Source organism: Myotis yumanensis, unplaced genomic scaffold, assembly GCF_028538775.1.
Source record: "Myotis yumanensis isolate MYYU_CA2020_CCGP unplaced genomic scaffold, mMyoYum1.0.hap1 SCAF_3, whole genome shotgun sequence".
NCBI lineage: Eukaryota > Metazoa > Chordata > Mammalia > Chiroptera > Vespertilionidae > Myotis > Myotis yumanensis.
In genome coordinates this window covers 6,981,677-7,000,360 of record NW_027223754.1, presented here as the reverse complement: position 1 = coordinate 7,000,360, position 18,684 = coordinate 6,981,677, and the positions used below count along the sequence as shown (strand labels likewise).

At 44.0% G+C, this 18,684-nt stretch overlaps 1 protein-coding gene across 11 annotated transcripts in view; it reads right to left on the bottom strand.

Annotated features, from left to right (window-relative positions):
• TENM3 (teneurin transmembrane protein 3) overlaps positions 1-18,684 on the bottom strand; it is a 670,243-nt gene that overhangs the window by 39,338 nt on the left and 612,221 nt on the right. For 9 of the 11 annotated variants that reach the window (XM_070408131.1, XM_070408130.1, XM_070408129.1 and 6 more), the window contains 5 exons: positions 17,668-17,929; positions 11,913-12,180; positions 10,201-10,344; positions 4,412-4,661; positions 3,749-3,769 (listed from right to left, as the gene is read on the bottom strand). In XM_070408131.1, coding sequence (XP_070264232.1) covers positions 3,749-3,769; positions 4,412-4,661; positions 10,201-10,344; positions 11,913-12,180; positions 17,668-17,929 — 945 coding nt within the window. The remainder of the gene's footprint in view (positions 1-3,748; positions 3,770-4,411; positions 4,662-10,200; positions 10,345-11,912; positions 12,181-17,667; positions 17,930-18,684) is intronic. The other 2 variants (XM_070408137.1, XM_070408138.1) reach the window with 1 other exon arrangement.

Here is an 18,684-nt window from a genome sequence, read left to right as displayed (position 1 = left end):
TACATGTAAAGAGTAAACTGCCTGTTTCCTGGCTACCACGGGGCTGTTGAGATCATCGGAAGCAGGGATTTGGGTGGCATTTCTGGGCCTGCTTCGTGTTTTACATACTTTTATAATTTGTATCTAAATGTTAATTGATTCAGATTTACAGACCTGTGACCGATACGTCCTTTATCTTTTAATGGTGATATAAAACCCACAAAGTTGGTTTTTAGTACTACGTATTGAACTGCCCCTGGGCTTTGGCTGGTATCGATAAATTTAAGCTCCTTTATTTCAGGATTTTTAAGAACTGTCATGGAGATGAGCTACCATTTACTATCTGCAAAAAGGTTTTGTTAGCAAATGAAAACTACAAGCATCATATGGAGAAATTTTAGCATATCTAAGAGAAACTTATCTTTTCAGCATCTCAGAAGCTCCCACCCATATAAAAAATTTAACATGTTGATGGGGTAGTACTGATACCTATTTATTCATGATAGCACAGCTAGGAACTTTTATTTGATATAACAGCCTGGCAGTACTTGCTAACTTTGGTGTGAGGAAGTATTCCAAATTTTAAAATAATAAGACTGTGTTTTTATATTTATCATTTAATATTCATACTAATTAGTTCCCCCACTAGTGCAATTAATGAGATGGCTCATAGTATATGAAACATCATAAGAAGACCAGAAGCATGCATTTTTATGTTTTAGTTAATTATTATTGACTACACCATTCGTTTTTATAGATGTTGACACATTTTTCAATTTATTTTTTTTCCGGTCACCTACTCCTAAGACTTTTACACTAGCCAGGAAAGTGGGGGAAGGACAAGCCAGGAGGACCCTTCCAGGCAGGACCCCCTCAGCTCTACGAGGATAATGGTCTAGATCAGTGATGGCAAACCTTTTGAGCTCGGCGTGTCAGCATTTTGAAAAACCCTAACTTAACTCTGGTGCCGTGTCACATAGAGACATTTTTTGATATTTGCAACCATAGTAAAACAAAGACTTATATATTTAATATTTATTTTATATATTTAAATGCCATTTAACAAAGAAAAATCAACCAAAAGAATGAGTTCGCGTGTCACCTCTGACACGTGTGTCATAGGTTCGCCATCACTGGTCTAGGTAGACAAACAGGAAGAAGCATCTGAAAAGAATTTTAATTTTTAAAGCGAAATTAAGAAGCGCCCATGAGCTCCAATATCCTGACTTTAATTAATTAATCAACTAATTAATCAAGTATCAATTTTGACTGATTACTTATGAAGCAAATGTAATTCCTATTCTTGTCAATGATTTATCACCTGATGACTTGGGCTCAAAAACCTTGGATAGTTTCTACATCTCCCTGTTCCTTATCGCCCACATACAGTGTGTCCATTTCCTTCACTTCTTTATTTTATTGGTCGATTTCCTTCATGACAGCCATACTAGTGTAGGCACCTAGCATCTCACAGTTCTCTAACTCATCACCACGCCAGCATGACCACTGACACCAGATGGAATCAATCTTCCTGGAAGGCTGCCTGAGTATGCCGCCATCTCATTCAAGGTCAGGAAAGGGTTCCCCCCGTCTCTGCTATCCTAGAGAAGAGCAATTCCTAGGGCGCTCAGGCCCTCAGCGACCTGCCCATACCTGCCTGTCCCCGTCTCCCTCATTATTGCAACGTGAGTCCCTTGCTCAGATCCAGGTGGGTCTGAGTCCCCCAAGACCCCAGACCCCAGTAACTTCACTTGCTCTCTATTCTTGCTTCATGACTCCCCCCTCCTGTCTTCTGGTTGGCCCATTTAAGACTTCTTTTTTTGTCGTTGTTATTCCTCACTGAGGATATGTCTCCATTGACTTTAAGAGACAGTGGAAGAAAGGGGGAGAGACAGAGAGAAACATCAGTGTGGGAGAGACATATCGCCAGGTTGCCTCCCACACACCCAGACCAGGGGCTCCAAGGAGCAAACCCACAATCGAGGTACATGCCCTTGACTGGAATCGGACCCTTCAGTCTGAGGGCCGATGCTCTATCCACTGAGCCAAACCAGCTAGGGCCAGACTTCATTCATTGACTTACATCAAATACCAACCCTGCCAGGAAACTGTTCCTCCCCCTCCCCGTCCCGGCACTCTCTTCCTCCCCAGAATTACTCTCTCAGCACAAACCATGTGTGTGATGAAGTGTCAAAGAATGATACGGAAAATACTCGGTCTGTTACATCTATATCTTGCTTCCCCTACGAGATTCAGAGGCTTGGGTGCATGGACTTCGTCTTCTACTATTACTTGTCAAAGTGGTCAAGTGGTCAGTTAACATCAGTATGAAACCCGAACAGTGCACTTTGCATGCATGGCACACGAAGGAGACAGGCAGGAGCACAACACGGCCGGGACAGCGTGCAGAGGAGGAAGGCTCGGAGGATCATGAGAGAAGGACCGCAGGAGCATCACCGCCAACCACCACGAGTTAGTGCATCACGAGTGCATTTTGTTAAGGTCTGTTAGTAACAGTGTAGCTCTAACCACATGGATATTTTCCCGAGAAAGAGATCAGAGTGCTGATGAATTTGTCAAATGATTACGAAACCCATCTAGCATTCTGAAGACCCAGGAAATTACCCCATAGAAACCTAGCCATTTGGGCCCACAGAAACAGGCCGTGGTGTAGTGGGGAGCCCACGCACTTTAGAGTGGTTCAAACCCCTGCCCCCCACTTCTTAGACTGTATCTTGGGGAAGACAGGCGCCCTTGCCGAGCCTCGGGGACCTCACGTGCACCCCGAGGGCGGTGGGGTGGCTCTGCAGTGGCGTGTGCAAGGCCTGCCCCCGGCGGCTTGTGAGGAGGGCGCTGCTTTGCTAGTTTTTCCTGTATCGCCTCCAGCACATCCGCATTCATTTGAAGCACATGCCTGGGTGTGTCGTGCTTTTTGCTAGTTTTATTTTAAACATTGTTTTTGCCTCTTCTCTGCTGCCTGGAGGAAAGTTTTCAGTCAAGTGTCCCTACGCAGCTCATCTCCAGCTACTAGCAAGTCTCCACAGCGGACAGAATCGGAGAAGCTGAGCCTCCGTGTTCGCTCAACCACATTCATCCCGGGCTCTGAAGGAAGTCTCTTCCTCCGTAAGGAAATGGAAGCATGACTTCTTCAAACTCGAATCTGGCAACTCTCTCACCTTAGGGAAACAGAGGCTGCACAGCGAGGAACTCACCGGGAGGTTAATCACGGGTGAGCCCCGGGGAACCCACGCATGGAGGACTTCCTCCCAGCCCAGCAACGCCCGTGGCAGCAGTTCACACGATCTTTGGTTTTTAAGGATTTGCCAAAGGATGATATTTTGAGATGCTTTTTCTTGAACAGAGTCCCCTACACTGACTAAGCTTTGGGCCCCATAAACTGGGACCTGCCCTGGCTGTTGGTCAAACTTGACCCTCCTTAAACTCCCTACTGCGCATCATTTCTGTGCTGCTCAGTAGGCTTAGCTGATGTGAGTCAGTAGCTGACGTTTAGAAATGTTCTTTGTTATACGAAGATGCTCCTTATAATAATTTTTGGTAACGGAATTTCATTAATCGACATGAAAATAGTTTTCAGGTCACATTACGTAATTGGTGCTAGGTCGCATGACGCTAGCTCATTGGGTGGTTTTAATGCCTGAGATGGTCTGTGATACCGAGTGTCCTCTCTCATGATGGAACAAGGTCAGAGCATCGCACTGAAATGGAAGGACATTTGAAACATACGACAACCTTTACGCAAGGTGCTTACCTATGTCTAAAATCTTTATTTCTTGGTGGAAGCAGACAAAAGAGGTGAAAAAAGCACAGTTAGAAAAGGTTTCTAAAACATGAGTTGGATACTGAGATTTTAGTTATTTGTATGGAAAATGGCCAACGGAAGCAGAAAGATCACTGGAAATGAATTGAGTGGGTCAAGGCTCATCAAATAACTTACAGAATGGAATGATTTTGATAATCACACTGAAGTGAACAGAGCCGAGACAACCATATTTTACTTTAGCTATTGGCATCGTGGCTAATAATGTAGGAAGATAACTGCAGGAAAATATTTTATGTCTTAATTTCGCCCACTGTGAAATAAGAGAGTAACAATATATAGCTCAACGTTATTCCACAGACAACTAAAGAGATTTAGAAATCACAGTTTCATTGTCTGGGATAATAGAAAATTCACTAAAACCAGTGAGACATTTTATAGATGGGGTGACTTCATACTTATTTATATATTTGCGACGGAATATATACATGTTGTGCTTTACCCCAACTTTAGCCAAGAATCCAGCTTCCATTTCTAGGGAGAATTGCAAACATTGGGAAGGCATGTTTAAATCAATAAATGAGGACACCAGATTGACCTTTTACAAAGGCATGCTTCGCTTTCATTAAAATCCCCAATGAAGGAAAGACATACCTCAGCTCTAGAACGCTGGTCACGTTTCCGGAAGGGAATATCCGGCGGACGTAGTTGAAATCCCCCACGTACAGGCTGCCGTCGATCCCACAGGCCAAGGCCACCGGGGCCAGCAGCTTGTTCCCGTCCGCCTGCCCGTTGCAGCTGGGGCAGGAGATGCTGCGCCGGCGCCCGTTGCCCATGATGCTGCTGACCACCGGGGGCTGCTGGGAGATGAACTGGTTCTCCCCGTTGCCCTTGTACAGGATGCCTAGGAGGAAGGAAACACATCTCACAGCGCACGGCGTGAAGAGGGGAGCCAGCAGGGCCACCATAGCTCCGACCGTCACCCAGGGCCACTGAGGTTGGACCGGAAACACTTTTTTTAAAAAGTAGATTTTTATTGATTTCAGAGAGGAAGGGAGGGAGAGAGGGAGATAGATAGATAGAGAGAGATAGAGAGAGAGAGAGAGAGAAACATCAGTGATGAGAGAGAATCATTGATCGGCTGCCTCCTGCACTCCCCACACTGGGGATGGAGCCCACAACCCGGGCCTGTTTCCTGACCTGGAATTGAACTATGACCTCCTAGACCCGTGGTCGGCAAACTGCGGCTCGCGAGCCACATGCGGCTCTTTGGCCCCTTGAGTGTGGCTCTTTCTAAGCCTTAGGAGTACCCTAATTAAGTTCATAACAATGTACCTACCTATATAGTTTAAGTTTAAAAAATTTGGCTCTCAAAAGAAATTTCAATCGTTGTACTGTTGATATTTGGCTCTGTTGACTAATGAGTTTGCCGACCACTGTCCTAGTTCATAGGTCGCGACACTCAACCACTGAGCCACGCCGGCCGGGCTAGAAAAACTTTTATTTCAAGTTCTATTGCAAAGAACTCAATTTGATTCCGTAGGGGAAAATATCATGACAGGATACATAGGATATATATATATATATATATATATATATATATGTAAAATGCTGTCTGTTAGGAGTTTAAAGAAGTCTGGTGAAAGAAACAAAGGACTAACAAGAAAAAGTAAAAACCCCAATTCTCTGAGACCTGGCTGCACGGGGAGCTGTAAAGACGCCGAAGCTTGGATCTCGCTGGGAGAGTCTGACTTAGTTGGTGTGGGTGCAGCCTTCACACTGAGGTTTTAGAAGATTCTCCAGACGATCCTAACGTGCAGCCGAGCGCCAGGCCCGGCTCTCCATAATGTTCTTCAGGGGATAGCGCGTTTACCTGGCTGTTAAAGGATGCTGGAAATACTAGCAATGGATCCAGCTCGTAACAGCGTGCCCCATATCTCACTTACATGAGATTTAAAAATAACAGCAACAACAAAACACAAGCAGGCCCACAGATACAGAGACCAGTCCGAAAATGAACAAAGGACCCCTAAATCAAGAGGAGTCTGGGGGCGACGAAAGGAGCACCACTCACCGAAGGCTGCAGACGCCAGCCGGGAGGACGAAGGACGCGCTCTCCTTCTCCCCCAGCACCAACCCGCTGCCTCTGCTCGTGGCCAATAAAAGCCGCCACAGCTTTCCCCAATTCACTCCTGAAACTAAGAACAGCTGACCTCCCCCTCGCCTCCCGCACTTGCCTAGGGTTTGCCATAGTTGGCTTGTTCCGTATTGCAATTCCTCTGCTATTCCCAAATACACTCATTTTGTTTGCTAAAAAAATAAAAAAGTGCACCGTAATATATAATATGAATTGCTTCCTTAAGAGTTTATCATTGGTATTGATTTATTTGGAGAGAGAGAGAGAGAGAGATTTGTTATTCCACTTATTGATGCATTCATTGGTTGATTCTTGCATGTGCCCTGACTAGGGAACGAATTTGCAACCTTGGTGTATCAGAATGATGCTCTAACCCAGTGATGGCGAACCTTTTGAGCTCGGCGTGTCAGCATTTTGAAAAACCCTAACTTAACTCTGGTGCTGTGTCACATATAGAAATTTTTTGATATTTGCAACCATAGTAAAACAAAGACTTATATTTTTGATATTTATTTTATATATTTAAATGCCATTTAACAAAGAAAAATCAACCAAAAAAATGAGTTTGTGTGTCACCTCTGACACACGTATCGTAGGTTCGCCATCACTGGTCTAACCAATGGAGCTACCCGGCCAGGGCCCATCATTGGTTTTGAAAATAGTTAAAAATACTTTTTGGAAAAGAATGTTAGAAAGTATATAGCAAACCTCCAATATTCTACACTGCCAAAGAATATCCTCCTTGCTTTTACTCTTGTCTGATATAAGAAGGCATGTACCTACAGTCATTCAAAATGTCAAACATAAGAAAACTGCTGGGGGGGGGGGGGGCACAATTTATGACTTGCAGTGCATTCTCCTGTAGGGCACAAAAGTGCCAATAACGTTAAGAAGACAAAATGCCAATTTGCTCCTTGATGATCCTCAAGGAAAATCTGAGAAAAATTCCAAATGAATATGAAGTATTTTCCTAGTTAGAAAGGAGCTGAGTTGAGATTCTAATTTTATCCAGTTACCATGATTATACAGAGATCAAGGGTTCCATTTCGGGCTGATGCATGGCGGGCTGTCAGCGGTCACTGTTCCATGCAGATCTCATGACCCCCTCAGTGTGTGATCTGTGTACACCACCTGCTTTAACGTTCGAGCTGGACATATTATACTCATTGAATGATCTATACTGCAAAGCAGTTCTCCAAGCCTGCACATATATATATATAGGCAGACAAACTGTTAAAAGAATCAGTCCCCTGAAAGTACGAAGAGGAAATCTGAAAGAATATTTTTTTCCTCCCACTTTGGGACAATTTTAAAGTGAAGGAGAGATCAAATAACGACATTCCCCTTAGAGTTCAGCACATTGTAGGTGGATTCCAGGATGGCTTTTTTAATGCTCCACCATTTGGGTGATGTAACAATCACAGCCAATCCATGTAAGGAAATCAGGAAAGAAAAACCAGGTTTACTCATAGTCAAGAAAAAGGAATCTACGTAAGACTAGATCATAACAACAAGTAAAGTGCATTCCGCCTTCCATATTTAAAGACTCCATTAGTGATAACGAAGATCCTTCTTGCTGGGATGACGCCATTTGATGCCTGGCTTGCTCAGCCATTCCCGTGAGCGACGGTCTAGCGCGAGTCTCCGCTCCTCTGACAGACCAGGAGGGTGAACGCTAGAATGTTCCGTTCCGTGCTGCAGGGAGGCTGCCCAGGCGCCTGTCAGTGTCTGCGTTTCTGCCTTCCCTTCTTCCTTCATCTGTTTTCTCCGCTCACCCACCTTGTCATGATTGCAAATCACTTGGTTTATTCTATTAGACACATGTCACTTTGAAAAGCCACCACTTGTCAAACTGTTCTTGGATAGCGTTTCAAATCACATTCACTTCCCTCTACAAGCAGGTTACCTCGCATTTCAAAATCACATATATTCCATCATGTACAGCATTCTTCTTTTGGAGGGCAGAATCCCGAGTCGTCCGCTTTTTACATCCGAGCTGATATTTTAACAAAAACAAACTCCATGTTATTCTGTTAGAGGCATGGGCTTTCCTTGAGCTCTTTGCTTGTGGTCTCCCTGCTGGTTCCCAGTCTCCTGGCTGAAGTGCTGGGCTAACTGGTTATTAACATTCCGCTATGTTCTCACAATCCGAAGGTGCATCTAGGCAGCTTTCCCCCTGTTGTGTTTGTAGAGAACGTCTGAAGGCATACAGCGATCTGCCAGGTTGTGGGAAACAGAATGTAAATAATCTAATCGAGAGCGTTACCGGCCTGGCTGGCACGTGGCTCTGGGACCGGAAAGACCACCGCGAGGCCCAAGGAACTGACTCCGCACACTGACGCACTGGCACCGCGGTGATGAGAAGGGACACAGGCAGCACCGCCTCGGCTGGGAGGGGCGCTTCCCCAAAGCGTGTGCTGCGCGGGGCACCGGCTAGCAGCTCTGCCACCAAACCTCTGAGGCGCGAACTGAACTGCGACTCCCTGCCCAGGACACAGTGGGAAGAGGAGGAGAGCCAGTACTGCTATGCGACGGGGAAGGTGTGAGGCGTTTCTGTTCCGCTTCTTACTGCTGATTTGCTCAGGCCTGTTCTCTTCTGGAGGGAAGGTACCAGCCAGCATAGTCAAGCACTGGCCTGGAAGCTGCTTGAGATTGAGTATGTTTGGAGGTTTATAATGCATCCTCTCCAAACTGAATACATTAAAAAAAAAGAAAAAGAATGACTATCAAAGCAAACTTAATCTGAAAGAGTGACCATTAATCACACTCAAATATTTAGTTCTATTGGATGCTAAATTCATTCCGAATTGCCCCAAAACCTCTGCAAAGTCAAAGCCGGACTATGTCATGAGGGCTGAAATCTCTAGAGCTACTGGCAGGATGGGAGTCTGGAATAAGGTACCTTAAGGTTCTGCTCTTCCAGCAGAGTATTTATAAATGAGCTGAGCTGTAGCCAGCATGTGGACAACATGTAAAGACAAGAGAGTTTGCTTCGTGTAAGTTATATGCTTTATGAGATGAAGCTGGTCTAAAAAATAAGAAATTAGGCTGGTCAAATTTTGCAAGTAATTTATATCTTTTGGTTTGTGATAGCTAAAGTATGTTTTTTTCAAAGCATAGTCACTTGTATTTTACATAAGGTCTCCTACAAGTTTTAATCTGGATTCTTGCTTTTTTTCCCCCCTCAGATTATTCTTTTATTTTTTCCCTAATATTTGAAAAGTCAAGTAACAGGGTATGTGACCCAATCTGAGTGTAAGAATATTTTTTTTTCCTCAAATACACTCTAAGAAGAACCGAAAAACAATGGAATGGGCTAATTAACTAAGGATTAAGATCTATTAAAAGTATCTTGGAAAAGTAACACGGATTTTTATTTTTTCTTTAGAAGAAGACCTCCCTCTCTCCGCTTTGGGTAAATCTTCAGAGAGCACTTCAGATAACTCAGTGACTAGCTGCAGAAGGAGACCCCTGGGCGAATCCATGGTGAAGAAGCCTGTCAGTGCAGCACGGCTCAGCCACTTCCATTCTCACGGGAACACTACTTTGGTGATGGACGTCCGAACATTCACACAGTTGTTAGGAGAGTATTACATAGTTCCCACGCCAGGCTTTTATAGACTTTTCAGTACAGCGCACCCTTGAACATGGATTTGATCTGCGCAGGTCCATGATACGTGGATTTCTTGCAATAAATACATACAGTGTGTAAATGTATTTTCCCTCCTTTATGATTTTTTCTTTTTTTAAAAAGAGTAGACCACTTGAAAAATACACTTAATTGATGTTTTTAGAGAAAGAGGAAGGGAGAGGGAGAGAGAGAGAAACATCAATGTGAGAGCAAAACACCTATCGGCTGCCTCCTGCACGCTGCTTATTAGGGATTGAGCCCAGGTCTCGGGCTTGTGCCCTGTCTGGCAATGGAACTGGCAACCTTTCAGTGCACGGGATGACACCCAACCCACTGAGCCACACTGGTCAGGGCCCTTATGATTTTCTTTTCTCTAGGTGACTGATTGTAAGGATTCACTATATGATACTAATACAACATGCAACATCTATGTTAATTGACCGGTATGTTATCAGTAAGGCTTCTGGTCAACAGTAGGCTATCAGTAGCTGAGTTTTGGGGAGTCAAAAGTTATACCCAGACTTTTCACGGTGCCCCTAGTTCTGTGTTGTTTAAGGGTCAATTGTAGATCCTTATCTTTTCTTACGAATGCTAATCCCATCACTCAGAGAGCAAACGGTTGCGCAATCTAGTCAGCTTGAAGGTGAGCGATAGTAACTATGAACAAGACCTTACCGTTCTGAACATCCAACACGTGATGCTTATCCAGCGTCCAGCCGCCCATGTTGGAAGCATCCAGTTCATAGCCTTGCAAAATGGCAGTTCTCTTCTCCCACAGGGTCAGGTCCAAGCACGACTCGTACTCATATCCCACCGACACTGCAATGGAGACAACCCAAGTCCCTCTGTCAACTACAGCAGAAATGCAATGCATTTCCTTATTTTTCACAATTGTGTTCTGGGACTGTATTTCTAGTTATTTATGGGCGGAGTATAGTTTTTTTATATGAGAAGATTTGATTGCATAAAATATTTTTTTCCCCTAAAAAAATGACCTCCAAATATTACTTTTGCAATACTAGTGTTAGACACTAGTATTTTTATTTTACCACAGTAGTCTTTACTAGGGGTTCATAGCACACAATGAAGTTCAGGTTGGGCAACTAGTTAAGTAGTTAGATCAGATAAATCCGCCCCAAATGGTGATCAGTTCATACCAACTTAAAATCTTACTTGCTATCTGAATTAGTAGAGCTACTTAGTGTCCAAGAGTATTAAGTTACGGAAAACATTTACAATAAGTAAGACTCAATACAGCAAAAAAGCCGTATTATGACATTATATTCACGTTATCAGGAATGAACAACAGAATTAACAGTAAATTAATATGAACAAATCACAAAAAACCTCAGAGTTCACAATGCAACATGAATTTTAAAGTTCAGAACAAAGTGAAAGGAGTAGTGGCAATTATCTGGCTGCTGGGAATTAATTCAAGTCCACATTACAGATTAACTCCAGAATACCATGTTTGCTATGAAAAATGAGTAGAAGAAAGCACGTTATCCTTCGTTTTTGATGTTTCCTGAGCCAGAGTTTGAGCTACTCTAAGTATATCTCCACACGTCAGACCTGGATTACACCGTCTAGTCACCCAGTGGAACAAATGGTTTGACCAATGTTTTAAGAATAGCCTTTCCTTGAGTTGATCTTCTGATCAGAAGAGCTAACATTATTTTTAGGCACAAATGTTGTCTGATATCCTGTTAATCATCACTATGAATCAAAGCTACACTAGTCGTGAGATACAGAAAGACATGAAAAAATAAGGGAAGTCAGGGAGATAAAATTATACAGAAGAAAATCAAAAAAGGAAAGGGACACAATAAAGAAAAAACACGAAAAAAGAAAGATAATCTGAAATCTCTTCCAGAACATTCTTCTAAGATATAATTTCAGCCAGAAAGGATGATGACCCTGTCTCCTCCTGGCTACATGGAATACACTTCTTTTCCCTGGTGCATCTAAGCCAACCCGTGGGCAACTTCCCTATGACAGTCCCACTGCCTTCCTATCTGCTCACCCATTGGTTTCCACGGGTTACAATTACTTTTAGGTTAATTCTGAATCAAGACAATTTGTTGTTGTTGTTGTTAATCTTCACCTGATGATATTTCCCCCCATTGATCTTTAGAGAGAAAGAGAGTGGAGGGGAGGGGAGAGAGAGAGAAAAAGAGAAACATCGAGGTGAGACAGACACATCGACAGGTTGCCTCCCACACACCCCTGATCAGGATCAGGGATTGAACCTGCAACTGAGGTACATGCTCTTGACTGGGAATCTAACCCACAATGCCTTGGTCTGTGGGCCAACGCTCTGACCACTGAGCAAAACCAGCCAGGCAAGACAATTTGTTTGGTGCAGAATACATTCACATGGAACTCACCGACAGCTTCAGACAGACCATAGACCTTCTGATTATACGCGTCTGTTTTATCCCATATGAAGGTGTAGGCCAAGTTGGGTGAGGCGGGAAACCACTTCTGAAAGAGTCTTCCTACGACAGCCACCATGAGGTGGACCTTCATCAGGTTGAAGGGTATCACGGCCTGGGTCATGGTGACCTTGAGGACGGACTTGTACCCGGCAGCTCTGGAGCTCAGGTAGGACAGCCTCAGGTCTGTCCCCGGGATTGTGGTTTCTTCATGGAGCACCTGGTGTGGATAAAGCACAAGCCCACACTGGGATCACCTACAGCCACGAGATAAAATACACGGGCAGGAACCGCGAAGAGCAACCGAGACACCAAGGAGTCACTGTTCTCAATGCCCAGGTGAGCTGTGATCCTGCTGGACCATCAGGGATGCATCTGCTGCCAGCCCCATCTCGCTCCTCCTCCAAGCCTCTGGTCATTCATTCTGGGTCACTCAGACCTCACGGGCTCCTCCTACAGGAGACACTGTGACTGCGCCACTGAGTGACATGCACGTCACCTGGAATCTCGTTTGTAATTTAACCCGTTGCCCGGGAGAATCGGAGCAACATGTGTAAGATGGTTGGCTCAGAACACGGATGTGCTCTAGGCCAGAGAGCTGGTCTCCCCCAGCTGCACAACTAGGGATTAAACCTCTGCTCTGGCCTCATCACCCGACTGGTCCCAGCCTAGAAAGGTAGGAATGATGACAAAAAAGGCCAATTCATGTGGGTTCAATTGTCACACATTCCATATCCACGTGGAAAGGTAATATAATAACAGCACATCCTCATAATTAGCTCAACACAGAGCTAGGACTCACCACTGATTTTTTTATATGACAGTGAATGAATTAGTAGTTTAAAGCTGTGAAAAACTTCCCCTGTGAACAACTAATGTGTTATTGAATGCACACAAAGACACTGAATATATACCTTCTGAATCGAAACTGGACTGTAGAAAGAAAAATACCACATGATCTCACTCATTTACGGATAATAAAGACCATTATAAACTGATGAACAAAAATAGATACAGAGGCAGAGCAGCCTGGAACAGACTGTCAAACTACAGCTGGAAGGCTGGGGAGGGTTGGGGGGCGGGAGGGGGGCGGTAAGAGATCAACCGAAGGACTTGTATGCATGCATATAAGCATAACCAATGGACATAAGACACTGGGGGATAGGGGAAGCCGGGGGAATGTCAAGAAGGGGGAAAAAAGGAGACATATATAATACTCTTTGTAATACTTTAAGCAATAAAACAAAATTTTAAAAAAAGTTAATATAATTATCCATGTAAGAATTATCTACTGTATACCTTAATAAAAATTCTTAACCTTACAATTTACCTATTGATGTGACTAGTTCAATGAATGCCAACAAATTGATACTGATGCATACAAAACGTTACTTAGTTATTTTGAAAAATGTATTCATGTAGCATATACAAGTCTTCCTAAATGATTCAGACTCACCTTGCTAACACGCCTATTCATTTGGTTAATAATGGCAGCCCCGCAATGGCTTACTACATATATTCTACAGAGCAGGGCTCTCCATGTCCCAGAACCTGGGCAGGAAACACCACTTTCTCAATTTAGAATTATGTATTGTTTTCTTTTTTTGTGTTTTGTGAATCCTCACTGCAAGATATTTTTCCATTGATTTTTTTTTTTTAGAGAGAATGGAAGGGAGGAGGAGAGACAGAGGGAGAAACATTGATGTGAGAGAGACACATGGATTGGTTGCCTCCCACACACACCCCAACCAGGGCTGGGATTGAGCCTGCAACCGAGGTCTGTGTCCTTGACTGGAATCGAACCCAGGACCCTTCAGTCTGCAAGCCTATGCTCGATCCTCTGAGCCAAACTGGTTGGGGCTACGTAGTGTTTCCAGACGCTTCCTCACATTGCCCTCCCAAGATTCATCACGCAGACAGAAAGGATCACCTTTTATGTTACAAAATCATGGAAGAGAGATTCAATGTTCAGGAGTATTTCTCTCCCCAAACTTCCCTCACACAGGACACAGGAATGATGTGCATCTGTCATCTCCAGATTTTAATAACTTAAGGAGAAGCCTGGACACTGAGGGGGTCGCTGTCAGTGTCAATGGAAACAATCCAATGCCTGGAAGTGGCACAAAAGAATGAACTCAAGGAATTTCCATTCTGGTGTGTGATCGGTGTTGGCATGGATCTACAATGGGGCCATGCCGATGCCCTGCAGTTGAGTAAGCAGGCATTGCCACACTTGGACTTTAGTATAGTTGGGACTCTTTACCAAACACACTGACTGAGCTCAGACACACACTGTCTTAAGCAAAATAGTTCTGGAGCACACAGAAACTTTCTAGAGCTCATTACACTCAGGGAGACCACCGCATTAAAGATCGACTGTGGGGTATGAGGTGAGTAAATGGAACAAAATGCACGGTTCTCCCATCACGGGATGAAATGTCAATGGGTTAGTTTGAAAACCAGATTCTGTGACTCCCGAACGGCCCTGAAAATGTAAGTGACTGAAACCTAAAGCATACACTCTATTTCCTCTGAATTTATTTTCAAAACAACTTCTCATACATTGGACTGGTTTTCCATGTGGAAGGCAATCTTTCATTAATTTCCCGTGACCTAGAAATTGCTTTTCTCTTTCAAAGTAGCATGTGTTATCCTAATTTTGATAATGGATTATTGACTTGACCATCATTAACCTACTTTCATGGAACACATACCTGTGATTTAGCTCATTAAGACATGCGTTTCTCCTCTGTAATGTAACTGGACCACGCTGTTCTGCTTTAGTGGGGAAGTCAGTCCAGCCAGAGGGGAAACAGAAACTGTTCAGCCTCCTTTTGGCAGCTGCGTGGTCTGTAAGCCCCTCTCTTGGACCCCACTGCATCTTTGGTTAGAAGCTACATTTGCCAATGTTACCGTCCAAATCTCGGTCTAACCCACCCCTCCTCTCCCTTTCCATCACCATGATGATCGCTGGGCCCTCTCCACCTGTGCGCAGCATATGCATGGAGCGACGGGGATGCTAGCCTGCTCACGGATCCCTGTCGCTTAGTTAGCTTTAGAGAAATGCTGAAAAGACTTCATGGGTCCTCTGGTTCCCTATTTTTTTTAAATCTTCACCCAAGGATATTTTTTCCATTGATTTCTAGAGAGACTGGAAGGGAGGGTGGAAGGGAAGAGAGAGAGGGAGAAACATTGACGTGAGACAGACACATCCACTGATTGTCTCCTGCATGTGCCCCGACCGGGGCTGGGGAACCTGCAACTGAGGTACATGCCCTTGACCGGGAATCAGACCTGAGGCCCTTCAATCAGCAGACCGATGCTCCAACCACTGAGCCCCTGGTTCCCGATTGCCTAAAGAATTCAAGGTCTCCATCGTATGGCATTTCAGGGCCATTCACAAACTTCCCCCACTCTTTCCCCTTATATGCCCTACACTTAACTTGTTCATCCGTTTTTATACTACATTGTTTTTACCACCACACCGCTGCTCATCCATTTTCTTCAAACTTCCTCAGTGACTTTCTTTGGCTTCCTTGGGAGTTGACCGCTCTTTTGACCTCCCACAATTCTTCATTCACATCTTGATCCTATTTAGCATAGCAGGATGCCTGTCTTAGTCTTTTTCTGTCCTAGCGGAGTGCCTTGTACATAATAGGCTCTCAGTAAATTTTGCTAAATGTTGGATGTCTGTATGATGGAACGGGGAGAAAAAACCCCATCCTCCATGCATTCCTGGAACTGTTGGCTATTTGAGACCTATTTCAATGACCTGGTTTGCTAGACCTCTGCCACCAATGGGCAGACAGCGCCTCGAGGTTGAGCCTATTTTAGGACTGGCTAAGGAGGTCAGTCACTGCCAAGTGGACCCTGGGGAGCAAAGACTAAATTGAATAGGTTGCAATGAATTCCTTAAAGCTTCAGCTCCAAGCCTGCTGGACTGCTCTGCAGTAAATGAACGAGGTGTCTCTTCTGCAGCGTATCTGCCTGTGAGCAATCTCCTATTTTGTTATTCTCACCTCCTCTCATCTGCACCTACACTCCCTCATCCCCTGCTGTAAGTATATCTATAACATTGATGACTCCCACATACATCTTTACTTCCATCCTTCTCCCTGGACTCCACTCTTACACGGTCACTTCTTACTGCCTCAACCCCCAAACGCCTCTGTCCAGGCCACACCATTTCTCCTGGGGACTGATCTTGCCTCCTGAGGACTGGGCTCCTTGTTTCAGCCTCCAGTGGCCTCTCCCTCACAGTGAGAAGCTCTTACCGGTGCCGTGACCTTCAATGCCTTAGGACTGATGTACCATCACCTTCACTCCAGCCACACCTGCTGCCTCTTTGCTCTTCCGGAACAAGCCAAGCAAGCTCTTCCTTCGGAGCATGTGAACTTGCTCTCTGCTCCGAGTTCATTCTTTCACTTAAGTGTCTGCTGGAATACCATGTTATCAAAGGGACCTTCCCCAACCAGAAGTTATAAAATTGCTCTCCAACCACGTTACCCTGCTTCGTTCTTTAACAGTTAGTCTTATTCACAACTTGCCACGTCTTTATACATTTGATGTTTCTCTCTCCCTATTAGCTGGTAAGCCATAGAGAGCAGGTGCTTCCTCCGACTGGTTTCTGACCTGTTCCGTTCGGACAGTGCTGGTGCAGAACAAGTGTTCCGTGAATACTTGCAGAACAGACGTGACGAAGCTGCGGTGTGCTGCTGTATTTTAAAGACCATGTACTTTTACTTAGCTTTTTATGAATAAAGTCCATTATTATGGTACCAAATGTCCTGCCTTTAATATCTGAAAGTACTATTTCTTTTTTAAAAAAATATAAAATACATTTTTATTGATTTCAGAGAGGAAGGGAGAGACAGAAACATCAATGATGAAAGAGAATCATTGATCGGCTGCCTCCTGCATACCCCCTATTGGGGATCGAGCCCACAACCCAGGCATGTGTCCTTGACAGGGAATCGAGCCGTGCACTCCTGATTTATAGGTCAACACTCAACCACTGAGCTACGCCGGCCGGGCTGAAAGTATTTTTAATTGGTAACATATAGGAAAGAAAACAATGCCCAGATAGTTCAGTAGGTAAAATGAGTAGTGAAAATATGGCTGTTTCAAAGAAAATTATAAGGTTTTTTTTAACCTGTGAGAATAGGACTTTATGAATTACGTATTATAGAGCTTAAGACAGGATATCAAGTTTTAAAAATATTATCTTGAGAAAATTAATGAACATTTTCTGTCAAAAAATAATTTTTTGAAAACTTTTTTTTTTTTACTTACACTAATAATCAAATGGTGAGTTACTGAGAAATGACCTTGGACAAGGCAGCCAGGAGGTCAAGTACCTGTAGGCACTAAAACCTTTTCCCAATGAATGCATGAATTCACGAGCAAGGACATCATTGCTATTGCATTGAGGTTGTTTTTCCATCTGGCTACAACTAATACATTTATACAGATGCAGCCTGAAGGAAAAGTCCTTTGAGTAGACCTTTAAGAAATAACAGAGATCCTACTATAGCAATACCTATTTAGTGCGTGCATTCCCACTCTCTGCCATCCCCCCGCCCCCTTCTATAGTTCACTCTATAGAATGACGAAGGGCAGCACTAGAATGATGCAGCCCTGTTTAAACAGCCTTTGGAAACCTCATGACCTGAAGCGGTTTACTGAGGAGTCCTGCTAGCACGCCTACCTGCGTTTCAGGGATGATGGGACTGTCCTCAGGAGAAGACCTGAAGAAGGTGGATAAAGGCGATGACACGATGATAGGATTTGGCCTCACAAACCCACTCAGATCACAGCTGGGGATGTCATTCTCTTCTTTCTTCATGACCAGGGTGTCCATCACATAGAAGACGTTCCAGGGGATCCACACAGTGTGGTACTGAGTGAGGAACGGGGATCGCTCAAACACCAGAGTGAGAGAGGCGCCACCATTTGCCACCAAGTCAAACCTAAGGGACACAAGATACACTTAGTGAACCATCTGGGTCCCATGGAACGACTCCCAGTTCATTTACTTTAACCTCCTCCAATTAACATGCTTTACAAAGAAAGTCAACTTTTCCTCCCAACTTCCACATGAAGTAGTTTCAAATCGACAGGAATATGAAAAGAATGACCCAACAAACACTCATATTCCCTTTACTTAGATTTACCAATTTATTTACATTTTCCCACATTGACTTTATCATCTCCCTATCGTCTCCTTTCTCAGAACCACCTGAGCTTAAGTTGTACATATTATGCAGTGTCACTCCTAAATATCTCCACCAGAACCCCCCAAGACAAAGAGCTTTCTCATACAAAACCACAACACTGCCATCATGCCTTAGAAAAGGAAATCAGCTCTTAAAGAACATGAATAGATGACTCTAAGTTTCTGCCACATATACCGTTACTGATTTCTGGAGCCTAAACGTTGTTGTACTTCTATATCACGAGGGACAATAAAACAGGCTGGGTGACAGAAGAATGTCTAGTTCTTTTTGTTGTTGTTTTTTTAGATTTAAAAATATATATATATTGATTTCAGAGAGTAAGGAAGAGGAAGAGAGAGAGATAGAAACATCAATGATGACAGAGAATCATTGATCGGTTGCCTCCTGCACATCCTCCACTGGGGATTGAGCCTGCAATCTAGGCATGTGCCCTTAACTGGAATCGAACTCGGGACCCTTCAGTCCGCAGGCTGACGCTCTATCCACTG